The 17,255-nt window shown below is 40.9% G+C and overlaps 2 protein-coding genes across 10 annotated transcripts in view; one reads left to right on the top strand and one right to left on the bottom strand.

Moving 5' to 3' along the window:
* aatka (apoptosis-associated tyrosine kinase a) overlaps window positions 1-6,798 on the top strand; it is a 42,941-nt gene extending 36,143 nt beyond the window's left edge. For all 5 annotated transcript variants that reach the window (XM_036147950.1, XM_012871037.3, XM_036147948.1 and 2 more), the window contains 4 exons: window positions 270-3,465; window positions 3,543-3,690; window positions 6,100-6,303; window positions 6,387-6,798. In XM_036147950.1, the coding sequence (XP_036003843.1) occupies window positions 270-3,465; window positions 3,543-3,690; window positions 6,100-6,303; window positions 6,387-6,415 (3,577 nt within the window). In that variant the 3' untranslated portion in view covers window positions 6,416-6,798. The remainder of the gene's footprint in view (window positions 1-269; window positions 3,466-3,542; window positions 3,691-6,099; window positions 6,304-6,386) is intronic.
* Window positions 6,799-7,923: 1,125 nt separating this feature from the next.
* The window catches only part of baiap2a (BAR/IMD domain containing adaptor protein 2a), a 66,975-nt gene continuing 57,643 nt past the window's right edge, over window positions 7,924-17,255 (bottom strand). For 2 of the 5 annotated variants that reach the window (XM_036147951.1, XM_036147953.1), the window contains 7 exons: window positions 16,065-16,307; window positions 15,729-15,960; window positions 15,219-15,420; window positions 14,983-15,051; window positions 14,737-14,896; window positions 14,468-14,505; window positions 11,280-12,327 (listed from right to left, as the gene is read on the bottom strand). In XM_036147951.1, the coding sequence (XP_036003844.1) occupies window positions 12,243-12,327; window positions 14,468-14,505; window positions 14,737-14,896; window positions 14,983-15,051; window positions 15,219-15,420; window positions 15,729-15,960; window positions 16,065-16,307 (1,029 nt within the window). In that variant the 3' untranslated portion in view covers window positions 11,280-12,242. Of the gene's footprint in view, window positions 9,319-10,651; window positions 10,695-11,279; window positions 12,616-14,467; window positions 14,506-14,736; window positions 14,897-14,982; window positions 15,052-15,218; window positions 15,421-15,728; window positions 15,961-16,064; window positions 16,308-17,255 lie in introns of those variants that run through there. The other 3 variants (XM_012871014.3, XM_012871012.3, XM_036147952.1) reach the window with 3 other exon arrangements.

The raw sequence follows: 17,255 nt of genomic DNA, 5'->3' as shown, positions 1-17,255 counted from the left end.
CAACACTGAGAAGCTACACTGACTCACAGAAAATCTTCCAACTGAGTCAGCAACCAGACTGCACCCCCTTTATATACGCTGAGTTATTGGCTGGACCTGTAAATAAATGTCAGGTGTAGCCGTAATGTGCTGACCTCTGAAGTTCTCTTTTAAAATTGCTTTGTTGTTTATATAGGATCAATTCTTTAACTTCTACTCCTCTCTCAGAATACAGTACCATTAATCGTGTTAGAGTTGGAAAAACATGCAATATTTCTGTACCTTTTCAGGTATGAAGTGATGCAGTTCTGCTGGCTGCAGCCCGAGCTCAGGCCGAGCAGCGAGGAAGTTCACCTTTTGGTCACATACTTGTGTGCCAAAGGCTCGAGTGAAGCTGAGGAAGACTTTGAGCAACGTTGGAATGCCTTGAAACCAAATTTGCTTTGCAGCACATCACATACAGCTGCATCTACATCCCTGGTCCTCACTCCCACCCCTGCTGACCCCAGTGCAGACATAACTCAGGCAGTGGAGCTGGCCTCTTCTGCCTCATCCTCCTTCCCTCTCTTGGAGCACTTCTCTGACAGTTTTCACTCTGACACAGGAGATGACCTCCTGACCGTCACCGAGACAAGCCATGGCCTCAACTTCGAGTACAAGTGGGAGCCGGCCCGAGCAGAACAGCCCTACTGCTCCTCTTCCACCAGTGGGCAATTGGGCCAGGAGAACCCACACTACCAGGATATTTACTATTCCAACACAGGAAGTACCTCAGTGGGCTGTAGGACAGACAGCCTGACATCAGGCAAGTCCCCATCCTATTATGAATCAGAACACACCAGTGTTGTACCAGTGCTTAGTGCCCACAGCCCCTCTATAAGCAGTGAGTACTACATTCGCATAGAAGAACCTGTCCAATGCAACATCAAGTTTTGTGATGGCATCGGGGACTACTGTTCAGAACTGCAATCTACTAACACAAGGTTCTCACCTGATAATCAAGCTAATTCTTACTGGTCAACCACAGACAACATCAAATCCAATGATTCAAGCCCCGCCATTCAACTACGCACACATCCACTGCTGAGCCCTTTATCTAATAACAGTGCTGTAAAGTCAGGTTGTTCTCATAATTCACTTCCGTCTTACAGCAGTAAGGCCTTCTACTGTGACGAATCACCACTACCCAAGATACAGAAGCAATCCTCTCCCTCTACACTGGAAAAGTCACCAGAGATTCAATCGAACCATCTTAATACAGACGGTCTGTTAGAAAACCCACGCAGTTTATCACTGGCTGTCAGCAGCCCCAGTTTAGGGTTCTGCGATCCCTACCTTGAGCCGCACACAGGTCACAACACAGTCAACGAAAGCTGCCATAATATGTTGGGCCCCCTCAGAAAGACTCTACCCATTGTTAACCACGTTGACATAGATGTAGGAGAGGATGATGATCCACAGTTAGCTCGGCGGAAAAGTAGAGAAGCAGAGGATAAAACCAACTGGATCTCAAACCGCTCGGCAAACAACAACAGCTTTGACAGCAGGCAGACAGGCAGCGGGAACGACAGTTCCACGACTCTTTCATCAGATGCAACAGAAGCATGGGCTTTAACCAAGGCCACCACAAGGACCTTCCAAAGCTTCAAGCCTTGTGGCACCTTGGGGGGCAGTGACGAAGGTCCTGAATGGAGTGCATCTTGCATGTCTGTCGGTTTAGACTCATACATTCAGATATGCCACAAAGAGTCAGCTGAAGAGGAGAAGCCACCAACATTGGATTGCTTTCAAAGCAACAATGCTCTAACCAGTTCAAGCAAGAACAGCAGTGGTACAGAGGGTGGGAAAATGGAACCTAAGACTGAGCAAAAAGGAACCTTGTGCGATATACAGACGAGCAACATGTGGGAGGGAGTTTCAGCTAGAACATCTGTTGGTCTGAGTGGCTTGAGGCTGAATTATGCAGAGACATCAAAAAGCAGCAGAAACCAGCAACATGCAATAGACATTAGGGACTGCAGCAGCTGCCTGGTTGAACTTGGTGACTACAGTGAGGATGAGGAAGATGACATGGCAGATATTACATCAGGGATCTTTGCTGACTTCAACCTTGACCTTAGTGAGGTTGAGGAGGAGGAGATTTCAGAGGGGAATTCAGACACTCTGGGTGCCATTAATGTGCTATCATCAGCGGCAAGCTCCTGCAACCAGGCCTTCAGCCCTGATCCCTACAACACACCCATCCTGCCCAAATCTCTGGATAGTGGCTATGATACAGAAAACAATGAATCTCCAGAGTTTATGTTCAAAGAGCTTGGAGATCCACTGGGAGGTGAAAGTTGTCCTAGGCTGGGTGGAGAATCTGAAATTGCTTTGCATGTTGGTTTAGGGCAGGGTGTCTGCAATTCAACAATCACCTCAGAGCTACACGTAAAGAGCCTTGTGGATAGCAACCCATACAGAGACTCTGCTTATTTCTCCGACTATGATCTAGAAATTGAGAGGAGTCCCAAAAAAGAAGCGAAGATGTTCCTTTCAGAATCTGGGAAATGTCTTGGGTCAGACAATACCTTGAGCTCTGCAGAAGAACCTATTCATGAAGATAATCTGAACTGTCAGAGGAATTTAACAAACCTGAGACATTTCAAAGGTTGCATTTTGGCAAATCTCTCAGGGGCCAACTTGCATTCAGCCCATAATGTCCAAACCCCCGAGTTGTCCATGCTGTCACCATTTCCTCCACAGATGGGTGGGTGCCTCACCAAAGAAGCTGCTCCTGCTGATGATGATCTGGGACTGGGCACCGAGCATTCAGGGGAAGAGTCTGCATCTGAGTTAAACTCCTTAAATGGATCAGAACCCTCCTCCTCTGTCCTGGAAGCATCTGCAAAACATGAAGAGGGTAGCAGGGGAGCAGAAGGCTGCTCATCCGTCCATTTATCATTGTCTGGCTGCTCCATCTCTGAATGTAGAGATAAAACCTGTGAAGAAAATGAAAATGCTGAGGAATCCAATGAGGAAGCTAAGCTACCTGAACAGAAGGATGTTGACGAGGAGAATGAGCACCAAAAGGAGGGTGGGAGAATAAACGACGAGGATTTTGAGGACATTGATGCAGAGGAATGTGACAGCTTATGTGAGGAATCCAACGGTCCTCATGACCTCTCCACCTCCTCATCATTGTTGGAGCTATGCGGAGAAGATGTAAGAGCGCCGCTGGAAGAGGCTGAAGATGAAGACGACTCGGATGAAAGCGAGTCTGACGAAGAGTTGAGAACCTACAACATCCAAGATGAAGAGAGCGAGGAGAGTGAAGAAGATTTCAGCACAGTCCCAGTGGTGGTGAGTGACAGCAGCAGGGCGAGACACCTCCGCAGCCTCCTGAAGATGCCCACCCTGCTTAGCGAATCCTTCTGTGAGGAGTTGGAGCAGAAGAAAAAAGCTGTATCCTTTTTTGACGACGTCACAGTGTTTCTTTTTGACCAGGTATGACACTTTAATGGATCAAAGTTTCCCCATGTTGCCTTCAAAGATCTTTACTATTTAAACACTGCATCTTCCAGGAGAGTCCCACTGGAGAACTGGCTGACTGCTCGTTTTCTTCTGGAGAAGAGCTCATTGACCAGGAAACATCAAACTCAGATCTCGAAGCTCAATCTACTGATACTCACTGTTTTGCTAAGGAAACTGAAGGAAACAGCTCAGCACATGGTAAGCTCAAAGAACACTCGTATGCTGGTTTGTTAATGCTAAACTTTTAGCTGTAGTTAGGGTGGACTCTCAATCTCCAGTTTTTGTAAGACGAAACAATTTACCCTATATCTAGAATCTCCTGAAAATATAAGTCATTGAAATTACGTATTTCTTACTATCAGTGTTCATGCTATTTAGAATAGAATAAAATAATTTATTTGCTCCTCAACGGGGAAATTCATTGTACCAGCAGCAAAGTGACAGGGAAAAGGAAAACACTAAAATAAAACCAAAAAATGCTAGTAAATATTAAAGAGACTTTTCAGTATTGTCAAATTCACAAAGAACAAAAGTTATACATCTGTGAAAGGATACAGATTTTTATAAAATGTATAAATGTAATAAGATAATGGAAAATCTGCACAACGTTTGCTTTTCAATAGGTTGTTTGATAATGGTTATACAGTCTAACAGCTGCCAAGAAGAATGACCTACACACTTTCTGTATTGGAACTCAAGTGTGAGCCACCAGAATTGACAAAGACCCCTCGATAGGTGTCGAAACGTCTTCAGAAAGAAAGTCCGGTTGCCTCTGATTTAAGCCGGTTTGCTGTTGAGATGACCTGGATGACTGAGAATTTAGCACAGGCATGTATTAGAACTATATGCCACAACAGTCACTATAAAACAGGGTTATTTATCTTAAATCAAAGACAAAATGACTGGGAACGTTGCCATTTTAAACAGTATTTAACATCTCATATTAGCAGTTGCACAGTCAGCATTACTAGTACTCTGGGTGAATACAGGATTAAGCTGCATTCACACCTGCCACCTTTGGTCGGGTTTAAATTGATTTGTTTGTTTACCCCCTTGAACCGGACCTTTGGTTCAGGTGTGAATACACTCAGGATGCCTTTGCAAATGCAATATAAGTCAGTTTGCCAATACACTTAAGCAAACCCTAGTGCTGACACCTCTCGGTATGATCCAAACGGATAACTTCTCTGATGCCATTTTAAAATTAGAAATAAACTGTCTCAAAACCTATGTTGAATGAGCTGCTCTTGCCACTCACAATGATTTATCAGCTGTAATAACAGCACAAATGAGTTAAACAGAAGTTCATGTTAGTTTTCCTTGACTACCAGGTCTGTGCTATGTCCCGCACTAGTCATTTTTATCCAATGGTATCAACAATCATCACACTTGAAAAGGTACAATGTGAAAGCAAACACTAGATGAAAGAAATACAGTGTACTTTTGGTACGGACCAAACAAGTGGACCAGAGGACTTTCCTGGTGTGTATACACCCTTAGAATAACTCCTGATTTTCAAAAGGCTGACTACATTCCCAAATCTAACGTGTTCCATCCATCCATTTTCTGACCGGCTTAATCCCTCATGGGGTCGTGGGGGTTGCTGGTGCCTATCTCCAACGTTCACTGGGCGAGAGGTGGGGTTCACCCTGGACAGGTCGCCAGTCTGTTGCAGGGCAACACATAGACAGACAGGACAAACAACCATTCACGCACACACTCACACCTAAGGACAATTTCGAGAAGCCAATTAACCTAACAGTCATGTTTTTGGACTGTGGGAGTACCTGGAGATAACCCACGCATGCACAGGGAGAACATGCAAACTCCATGCAGAAAGACCCAGGGTTGGATTTGAACCCAGTGCCTGGGTTCTTCATGCTGCCTTGCAGCAAAAAGAACTGTTGCCTTCTTGCTGCCTTCTTGTAGCTTGAGTAGCACTATTGCCTTGCAGCAATAGTGCTACCCACTGCACCCATGTGCAGCCCGCATTCCATGGTACAGAAAAGTTGAAAGTTAAAAAGGCTAAACAGAGCAACTTTACAGTGAAACTCTCTGCATATCTTATATTTGCTAAAATTGACTTTGGGCTAATTAGCCACTTCACTAACCCAACAAGACATCCCAAGCAAATGGGAATAGTCCTCCTGTGACAGAGGCCTAATTTTACCTTTACTAAAGAGTAAAAGAGAAGTACAAAATGAGCATAACTGCAAAAGGAATAAATGGTGAAATAGCAAACTGACCAGCAGCTGCCAAACTCTAGTCCTGTTTAGTCAGAGCCTGCATATTCAGATTTCTACCAAAGAGAACTAGAGGACAAAAGAGGGGGAAACAAATTTGTGCTCGTCTCCGACTTGGCTTTTTAGATATTACTGATTTTTTACTAATCAAAAGAAAATCTGACTTCAAGTCTTCCTCCTTCGCTGAAGATTGCTGTTATGAATGACCCGTTATTACCCAGCTTTGATGTATTAAATGATTGGAAAAAACATAAGGTTTTTGCACTTATGACTCACCCTGTTCATGTTATTAAGTGATGTTTTTTTTAGTACCCCTCTAAAATTAACCTGTTTGTAATTGTCCCTGTTACTTTTACCATTACAGATAGGAATTACGAATGGAAAGATGAGCATTCTGTGGAGACCTGTCCATCCTCACTTCTCCCCATCACGGATCCTGTGTCCTCACACACTTCTGTCACCGATGCAGCTGAAGTTCCTAAACCTGTTGCCGTTCCACTTAACCGTTTCATGGTCTCTCGATTCTCCATCACACATGTGTCTGACTCCCAAACGGGCACAGCGACAGGTCTGTAATGAACCTCCACTTTACACACTTTAGAATGATTTGTAATATGCTGCTCTGAGTCATAATTTGTTTGTGTCCCACAGGGAACAGTGAAGATAATCCAAAACACTGAGTCTCACAGGAAAGACCAGAGGAGGCGGAGCCAGAAAAGCAGCATTATTCTATTCAAGATGATTTACAGAGTTGTATTTTATTTTTATTAGTGTTTGGGACATCTTATTCTGAGACCCTTTATGAGACAGTGCCTCATATTGTGGTTGGATACTTTATTGACTTGCACAAGCTTTTTTTTTTTGATATGAATGCAATAGCCGTAGGAGTTAAAATTAAAATTTTAAGAACTCCAGAATGTGGATACAGATTTAGATCATATGGTTTGGGGTAAAAGAAAAAATAAATCCTGGTTCCTGGTTCTGCAGCTCCATAATTTTGCTTCATGAAACTGTTTTGGTTTTGGTAAGTGTTTTTTTTTTTTTTTTATTTGCAAGACAAAAATGGGACAGTAAGGACAGGCTTCATAGCTGTTTCTCATTGGCTGCCTTAGCACTTCTGCTTCGAAGCTAGTTCTGGCAACGTCAAGACTGTTACAGATTTCATCATTGGAAGCAGAAAGAAATACTTAATTACTGCATTGGAAGCAGAAAGAAATACTTAATTACTGCATTGGAAGCCATACAACTTGATGGGGAATTTAAACTGAAAATCCTACAATATTCATTTTGATTATGGCACTTTACAGGAGATTGAAATGTAAACACCAGAACCCAAATCACCATCACTAGTCACTTTTGATTACGTTGCGCTCTGTGCTTAGCTGCTCGTCATTTTGCTATAATGGAATACAACAACTGAACACAAGAAATGCACAGTGCCAGCTGCAAGTTTATTTACTCTGGTTTAAATGTCTTCTTTTTTTTTTTAAAGAATAAAATCAGATGGACCGAGAGGTGTTTCCACAAAACTTTGTGGTATCATTGTAAACATCCCAGTCATAAATGTGGAATGTCACTTGTCATTTTAATTTATCTTTTGTAAGCGAATGATAAAAAAAAGTCTCATACAAAGGATCTATTACATTTTTGGTAAATGCCCGAGGTCAAACCAAGACATTCGGAAAAGGACGCATCTGGTATATTGTATGAATATTATATCAACATGTAGCAGGTAGCTTGAGTAGAATTATTACTGCTGTATCAACTGTTGTATTTCCTTCCCTTTCTATCCTTCTGTAGCTCAAAGTTTCAATGCCTTTCCCACTCACTTTGCCTTTTAAGTTGTGCAAGATTAAGAAACCGTTGCCAGTATTTTTGTACAAGCATTTCAAAAATGCAATCAAAGACAAGAGTTTAATCAAATTTGCCAAAGAAATATTGCAAAGCCCGTTGGCTTTTAAATGGCAGACACCTTTGAGGAAGGGGAGGTTGCTCTATGCACCAGAAGTGACATTGTTGCTGTTTCCATTTGTTCCTCATTCATGGCTGTTGTACTATCCACCCCCTTTCAAAAATACAAATAAATCCCAAGTACTCCCCCCTTCTTGTATTTGTGGTGTTTTAAAGGAAGTTTACATCTGTAGGTTTTTGTATAAACAGTTAAATGTGAGAGCACAAGACAGAGGTATGACAATTGAGCAAGTTTAAATTTATTTGACAAGATAAATTAAATGCAGTTTCTTTACAGTACAGATATAGTACAAACAGAAACAGGAGAGAGAAATGAAGACAAGAACAGATATGTTTAATTAAAATAAAAAACTGGACCTTGAAACGTGACATAAGTATAATCGCATCAGTGATTCATTTGTTAAAAACTAAAACTCATGATTCGGCTTGCAATACATTGGAAAGCATTGCAGCTCATTCACACAAAATAAATCAGCTTTTATTTCTTTGATTTTAACCTCTTTTGCCTCCATCTTTACACACACATATTTATGCCATGTTCTCTGTGTACCAGGTTAGTGTGCCGTGTAATACTGAGAATGAAACCTCATTAGAAAAGATAATACTGGAACTTATATCTGAATATCTACCACTCCCACAATGCTAAATACTTAAAGAAAGACATAGTGTTAGGATTTTCCCCATGTTCAGACCATCTCCAGAATTAGAAATAGCTAAAACTCAAATTATAAGGAAAATATGAGCAATTGAAAAATAAACTAGGGTATTTCCGTGAAGTCGTTGCTGTACTGTAGTGAAGTTTGCCCACACATAAAAAAAACAAACAAAAACATTGCAACAAAAGCTGAATTAGTCCCATGAACATTGTTAAGATTTTAAAAACAAAACAAAAAAATCAAAAACAAGTAGAACTTTACTGCAAATAATTACCCTTAAACCAACTTACTAGAACAGTAAGAACAATGATTTATGTTTAAAAAACCAAGAAAGACACATAGAAGGCACAGGAGATTCAAAATCTGGGTGTCCTGTATCACCACTAACAAATATAATCATCTACAAGATCTAACAGAAGCAGAATTGTGGCCTAGTGACAAACTTGTCTGTGGTCCTACTTTCAGATCACCCTCAAAGTCCACTCCTTTGGAAAACATAAAGCTCCGGTAAAATTTACAGTGCATAGTGTTAAAAAAAAAAAAAAAAAAACTACGGTAATGTTGGAACAGAAGAGCAGATGAAGGGTAAACTTCCTAGCCTTACCTTATCCAGTACTGCTGTGATCTAAATAACTTAATAAATCTACCATTACCATTAAATGTTCAGGCGGAGACATCTAACTGTGATTGAAGCCGTTAGTTTCTAAAAAGTTCAAAGGAAATTTTAGTATATTAGAAGAAATTCTAAGTTATGCAAGTCCTCAGTTGAGACAACCGCACCTCCAGGCCCTCTTGTGGAAACAATTAAACCTGCAAATCATGGCTACCGTTTTCCTCTCTTTATAAAATAGGTACCCATCAGTGGAAAAGAGGACAAGGCAAGTCGCTAGTAGTAGATGGGTGCAGATCGATCGTCAGAGAAGGAGGGCCGGAGGAAGACCTCGAGGGAACGGTCACTGCAGGGAGAGGAGAGGGGAGACAAGGAACACCCATAGTTAGAGTCAACAGGATCCCACACGCACTCACGCGCGCGCACACACAAAGAAAAACGGTTACAATTTTCAACCACACCCAAGTCGATTTTACATTCTAAGAATAACTTTTAAAAAAATGCTGTTTTGTGAGATCAAGCATGAGATGAGAAACCTTTCAAACACCACTAAGGAAAAACAGTTGGTAATACAGAGGTGGACAGTTTATTGGAACCCCTGGTAAATATGTGTAAAACCAAATCAATCCAGCCTTTAATTTAAGCCCATTTGTGAAATTGGGAACGCTTTTTTTATTTTATTTTTACAAAAATCTCCTGTGGCAAATTTGGCATCCCTGCTGTAAATACTTTCTCCAAACTCCTTATATTCTTTTCTTTTCAGTTATGCAATCAGAATTTTGGGATTGTGGAACCATTTCTGTTTAGATTTTGTCGGATGTTTTGGGTCATTAACCCGCTGAAAGATCCGGTGACACAACATCATCACTTTACTGGTAGAGTCAACCAGATTTCTTATTTGACACTGTCCCAGCTTAACCAGCTACACCACCACAGAGGGACAACGATGATTGCCAAATCTTTTTAAACTGTGAATGAAATAACAATGCTCTATGCCAGTGGTCAGTGAGTTATCAGCCCAATTTAATAAATCAGAAAGTATGGCAACATTTCCAGTTTTAAGCATCCAATTTCCCAAAGTGACTGAACAGTCTGCATAGCGTCATATCAAGTAATGTTATTGGGTCATTGTGGTGATATATGAAACACAGTTATGATTTTGTAGTAGTGATGCACATAGTACACTTGAGACCTTTTTGACATGTCCGAAAAAAATCTGTGGCAAGATTAACGAATGTGCAGTTATATTTATTTTTAATTAATATATAAAAGTTACTAACAACTGCAAAACAATTCTATTTTAATGTCGGATTATTGCCCCAATACAAATGTATTAAAATCAAAACCTGAATTATTCAGTGAGATGATAATAAATAAAATGGGTTTTAGGGCTTTTTACACATCTTTACCAGGTGTGCCAACAATTTTTGTCAGAGTCTGTAGGTGGGCATGCATGGTTAGTGTCTTATCTGGATGATACTGGGTTATGGGAATAGAGAAGAAAGAAAGCACAACCCAAGGCCTGTCGGATTGCCAAGACCAAAAAGAAAAGACCAGTGATTTCCAGTATCCTATTCTAGCAGGCGACCAGCAAAAACAGATGAGTTCAAGCGTTCATAAAGAGAAGTAAACACAAAGGTGATAGTTTATAGAGAGGCGATGGAGACTGGGGGACTTACAGCGGTCCTGTTCCCTCAGAACCGGGACAATTCTGGACCCAAACTGGAAGGTAAAGAGAACCTTGGGGTTTGAATGGTTCACACCTCAAATCATGCATGGGGTAACAACTAGTAAGGACAATTGTTAGTCTGATGCAAGACAAACATACTGTATACGCTGGTAATTATTTCAATGAAAAATGCATAACAAGAGTGCAACACTTCATGCTCCACATGCCATCTCATTTCAACACAATCTCAATGGAGACAAATTTTACCGTGAATGGACCAAAATCGGTGGCGAAAGAGAGTCATTTCTTTAAAACCAAATACAACTCTCACACAAGCAAAAAAACAAAAACAAAATCAAGGAATATGTGCAGGCAGGAAAAGTTTAGATCCTCACAATATAAATACTGCACCACAACACCACTTTCACTTCTTCCCCCCTCCAATGACAGAAAGCAGTACAGATGCAATATGGGTGCTGGGAGGAGGTGGGGATGAAGCATGCATGGAACACAGCCGTAACGGATTACTCACAAAAGGTTACTTTTTAGAATAAAAAAAAAAAAAAGCAGAAAGAAACACTGAAACAAGGAAATTGCCTCATCAGTGGCAGAACAGATTCCTCGTCAGACCAGAACCGTTTATTAATATATAGAGATGTGCTTTATTTAGAATACCTTTTGTAAAAAGTCACCATACAATCAAGGTCAATTTTTATTGTCACATTTTTCTGGTTTCCCCCTCCACAGCATGCATACGATAAACACTTCAACTCATAAGTATGTTTATCATTGTTCCTGGAAATATGTTACAAGGACAGTGTTAATTAATGTTTTTATTTATTTTTTTACTTTAAAAGAAAAGACCAAAACTGCACAGCCACTCAGGGAATACAATCAGGGAAAAAAAAAAAAAAAGCAGGGAAGAACTGCAAAAAGCTGTGGTGATAGTAAATTCTCAAATTATTCACGGCTATAATTTAAGTATAGTCAACAGAAAGTTCACTGGTACAGCTTGAAGTGGGGGGTTAAAAAAATGAAATGTTAGTTTAACCAAGAAAGCTGGCAGTGAGCCAGTAATGCAATAACCCAAATATATATAAATAAATGTGCCTGATTGTGTGACGTTTAACCAAGCTCATATATATATATAAAATGAGTGTTTCCTTGCACATAAATTGTGTTTGTTAGAAAATAAAAGAAGAAAAAAGCAGAGTAAGGCAAATATGACACCCTCTGGACAAAAAGATCTAGCACTGACACGAGGAAGCACAGCCTGTGGACCTGTGGGAGTTCTCAAAAGAGAAACACAGCAAGCTGCTGGACAGCGTTACTTAAAACAAAGCTCTTTCAGCATGTTTGTTGGATGGGAACTCAACAGTATTGGGGCCCCCATGGTGCTTAAAAAAAAAAAAAAAAGGCCATTCAGTCAGTGGCTTAAGTATAACGACATTGAAGTCTTTTGGCACTTGAACAGTACATGAACATGTCTTTCAGTTTTTGACAAAATGACACAACCATGTACATGCATGAAGGACGAGCAGTAGCAAAGGCAGTCTCTTGAGAAAACAGTCCGAGATGTGTGGACTGTGATCAGAGAGTGTTCAGAGTCCGTATCGCTGCATGCCGAGCAGGTAGGCCCCGCTCGGGGTTTCGCGCTCAACGCAATCCTCCACCCACCAGCCGCTACTGTCCACATCGACACCCAGAAGCAGCAGCAGCACCCAGGACGGACAGGAGGAGGACAAGGAAGGACCCGGGGAGGAAGAGAGGACAGAAAGGAGGGATGAAACTGGCCTCTTCCATTCGGAGAAGGGGTGTGAGTGGAGGCAGAGGTGCAGACAAGTGGACAGGAGGGGAGGGGGAGAGGAAGGAAAAGATGGGAGGGGGGAGGCCCCTGTGCTATCCGGAGCTGTCTGTGTCTGTCTGTATGTCTGTTCTCACACAGTCGAAATCAATTTGCCATCAGGACTGTCACTGTGGAACAAAGAGAGAAGGAAGCTTGCCAGGTCGGACACACTCAGAGAGAAATGGAGAGAGACAAGACAGGCACAAGGAGGCAGGGTGGCGTTGAGAAGTAATGCAGATGGGGGGTTCAGGAAAATCTGCTGTTGAACCCACCTACAAAACTCCAAACACACCTGCCAAAATCATGAAGACTGGAGCTTTAATTCCATCATCAACACCTCTAGACAGAAGTCTAAATTGTTCTGCAAATCAAAAATTTACAGTTTAGATTTGCCTCTATGGGACACATAAATATGATGCAAGTAAGAAGCTGCTGATGAGGAAATTACTGAGTGATCTCCGTAGCTGGAGGGATGTAGTATTAGTCTGTGAGGGTAAATACACCCTGGAGGATGATAATACTGATATAGAATAAATAAACACAACACAGACAGGAGTGTGAACAGCTGCTTAACGCTTGGTGCCAAAAGGCTCCAGGCTGCCAGGCAAAAATGGCTGAGATGATGTCACCATGACGTCTACTGTCACAACACGTACTTTAAAAACACCTGCACAAATGCACATCCACTTCAGGACACTGTTTTCTCTCATAAATGCACATCTCCTGACACACACTTATATACATTTATAAGAAGGATGTACTGGCTGATTAGACAGGAAAAGGCACTCCATAGTTTCTAACCACTGCCTAAGACAAACCTAAAACTCAGCAAGGACCTAATGTGAATTATGATCTATTTAACTTGCCCAATAGCTACTGGATTATAAACGTGTACACTGACCCTGCAAGAATGTAATCAGTACATTTAAAAAATGTAAACAGTAACATTAGAAAGCAAAAAGAAAAAGACTAAAAAGCAAAACCTATTACCATTTAACGGTATTGCATTTTTTTTAAACTAGTTCTTTCCAAACCGAATCAAGAATAATTTGCCCTAATTTTGATAATGTGATATATTTAGTTTTTATAGTCTTCCGTAAAACAAATAAACACACGGAAGTGGGAGATATATACAAAACAAGGGTAAATGCTGGTAGAGATTTTTACAAACAAGTTCATCCAAAATATTTTTATGCAAAATTTTGATCTTCTGACTTTTTTGAGAACAAAATACATACAATGGCTACCAAATTGGGTACCAAACTACCAAATAGGGTAATAGTTTTTTTGTTTTCTTTTTCTACTAAGCAAATCAAAAATATGTTCAAGTTTGATCTTGTGACGTAGAGTCCGCTTTAAAACAGAACAAAAATATATATATAAAAAAACCAAGAAATAAAAAATGTAGATAAAATATAAGTTGTAGGAGAAATGTCAAAATGTTGGTGACTGATGAGCCAGATGAGTATCAGTTCCTCCAACGTATATTTACACAGAAAAGTGAAATACTGAAAGACGTTTCTTGCCAAAAAAGGATGGGCCACAACTTGTGGCCCACAAGTATGTATTACTAGAAAATCTTAATAGTGCCGCTGAAAATATAGACCTGCCTTTTTTATTCCAGGAAAAACATCCTCCAGTTATTTTTTTGGCTCTATTGTTTGTTTTATTGTAACTTACTATGCAGAACCACATGACAATGGTACAAATCAATTGCATAAATAAAAATCCAACACGTTCTAAAACGCATATAATTTTATATTACATCATGTTAATTATTATTGTTTGCTGAATTACTTTATTCTTGCTTGGAAATTAGTAAAATAGACATTTAACTGGGAGAAATGTATGTATGTAAAGTAGTTGCTCATCATATTAAGCCATTGAAAAGCTATTTGGCCATAACTCAAAACCACTGCTACATTATTAGTTTCAAAACATGGATCAATAATTAATGGGAATGAAAGATGGGTTACATACCTTGTGGCAAAGCGGCTGTCGTAATCCTCAATGGCAGGCTGGAAAATTAAAAGGAATTATTTATTATCAGAGTAAAAGCCTGTTACTTTAAAACACCAACACTAGATGGCATCAGAAACAGTGCAAAAGTCCAACTTTAGGGACTGCAGGATTACTCATGACCAATTATGCAACAAAGTTGCATAAACCAGATGGAGGCTGCAAATTAAGTATACAAGTGTAACAATTATAGAACCTGCACATTTCATGGAGGCTACGCATTTTAATACCTGTGGTGCAAACCCTGCCATGCTGTAGGGGCGTGGGCGGGTCTGTGCTAAGCTCTGTGCCAACAGTCGAGCAGTTAGGCCATAGTCAGGTGTGGGCAGTGATCCGTCGTTCTCCAGCAGGTTCCCTGTGCTGCTGCTTTTACCATGATGAAGACTGGAACTACAAAAAGAGAAGAAAAAATGTCAGCCTTAAGACTTTTACTCATTTGAGTTTTTAAAACCTTGCATGAGATAAATAGGACTTACTTTACTCTGAGCTTGTCTCCATCACTCTCAGGGAGCACACGAGTGTAGGAGAATGGAAACCAGCCCCGCCTGGTAAAAATGCATTTATTTTAATTACAAGACACACAATAAGCACATAAATCCTACAAATAAATACTCTTTACATACCTGGAAATTATAATAAAACATAAATATATGTGTGACAAATTCAGTTTCTCAATATGCATTCAGGAAGAAAATAAACTGACTACACCTACATCTTGTTTTTCTCATTTTCTCCATAGTGCCAGCCATCGCGGGCCTCAGGCACTAGCAGGGTGATGACATCTCCCTCGGAGAAGCTTAGCAAGGTGCTGTTGTCGCCTGCGGCATGCGAGAAAATGGCTTGGACGCGGGAGCGCCCGTTCTTTTCCAGTCCGGCTGCCATGGAACTGGACCTGGGCAGGGTCCGTGTCTCTCCTGAAGAAAGTTGGAGATTAAACGATGAAAAATGTGTGAACCCAAACATGTTCAAGATTGTAGTAGATTCAATTTTATCTCTAAGCAACATCGCTGATTAGATTCATACTTTAAAAGTTTGAGACATCTCATATATGCCAAAAAAAATTACAATGCTACTACTAGGTTAAGTGACAATGTACGATTAACTCTACATTTCAATTAAGTATAAGAAAATAAACATGTCAAACATACTTCTGACCCTTTTGCTTAGTTTTCAGGGAACAATGACAGCATGATACAATCCAAGGTGTGTTATGGTAGCTTACCCACGGGGTTTTTATTCTTGGCTGGAGCGGGCCTACGGACAGGGAGGGTATTAGAGTAGACGTCGCTGACTTGTCTCTGGGGCTGCACCTGGGACTGGCCCGGTGCCTGAGTCTGAGGGGAAGAAGGCCTAACTTGAGACACAGACATCGTACCCCCATCTGTCCAGTACTCCTCGCCGTGCACTCCTGTCGTTCCATTGACCATGGACATGCCATCAGGGCCCATCAGCCTCTGGATAAAACAAGACAAGTGGGAAATTAAATTCAAATGGGTTCTGTCCAAGGCAGTGCTGTTCAGGCAAAGACAAATGCAATTTTAGCCATTAGTGTCCTCACCGCTGGGTGTCCAAGACCGCTGCCCATGAAAACAGCCAGCTCTGGGGGAACAGGAAGAGGCTGAGCCCCCGGTATGGGGTCTGAGATGACCAGATTGGATTTGGAGGAGTGCAGGGGACTTGTGCCCCCAAGAGCAGCAGAACCCATCTGCTGGGCCAGCAGCATGGCTCTGTCTGGGAGTTTATTGGGATCTGAGCAGGCCTGCTGCCACACTGGGATCTTCTGGGTCAAAAGGTCTTTCCCCTGAGGGAATAAGGAAAATGATGTGGAAACAAGTAAAAGACAAAAGGCAGGATTAGAAGAAGAATGGCTAAACTCCACATAGCTCTAATGTGAATACTAAAAAAAAAAGACATTTCTTATTCAGTACAATCTTTTTTTTAATACAGCCCTTATAGATGTTTTCTCTGTGTGTATCCTTGACCACTGCCCTTTGTGCAGCTTTGATAATATGCTCTGTGGATAAAGCAAACCATCACCCAAACCAGCTGCCCACTGCAGTATTTTTCAGCCTGTGGACACAGCTGTTCTTCTTACAAGTGCAGAAATGCTGTTTAATGTTTAACAGAAAAGAGCACATGTAAATAATACACACAAGAATAAAATGTCCTTTGTGCTTTCACATACCATTATATTAAAACACTCATTTCCCCCGTAAGACAGGCATCTTGCACATATGGAACCCTATGGGAGCATGTTCATGAGTTTGGTGAAGGTGAACACTTCCCACACACACCCCCATGCTGATTAATGACTAGACTTCATGTTGGGAGGGGGCAAAAAAAAAAAATGGCAGTGCGGTTGACACATACACCGTCCTCCTGCAGCCACATCTTCGGGCTGGCAGCTCTCACCCACCCATAATCCCAGGTGACTGATGAACTCCATTACCCATGGGTTTGATATTGCCGAGGAACCGACAAGCATGCATTTGAAACACAAACTCCCACACAACAACAAGAATAAATATGTAAATGGCTTACATTCTTCTTTAATAATACTTTATTTTGCTGGATCAAACGGTATGAAAGTTAATTTGTTTGGACTGCAGTGCTCATTGCTTTAAATTTCAGAATTGATGTGAAAATAAACAGGAATGAAAACTATGGGTGGACAAATTTAGTTTTCTGTCTAGATAGTCTTGTAAAAGTATATATATATATATATATACACACACACACACACACACAC

Source organism: Fundulus heteroclitus, chromosome 16 (assembly GCF_011125445.2).
Source record: "Fundulus heteroclitus isolate FHET01 chromosome 16, MU-UCD_Fhet_4.1, whole genome shotgun sequence".
NCBI classification, from domain to species: Eukaryota; Metazoa; Chordata; class Actinopteri; order Cyprinodontiformes; family Fundulidae; genus Fundulus; species Fundulus heteroclitus.
Note: the sequence above shows the minus strand (reverse complement) of the source record. Positions and strands in the feature narration are given on the sequence as shown.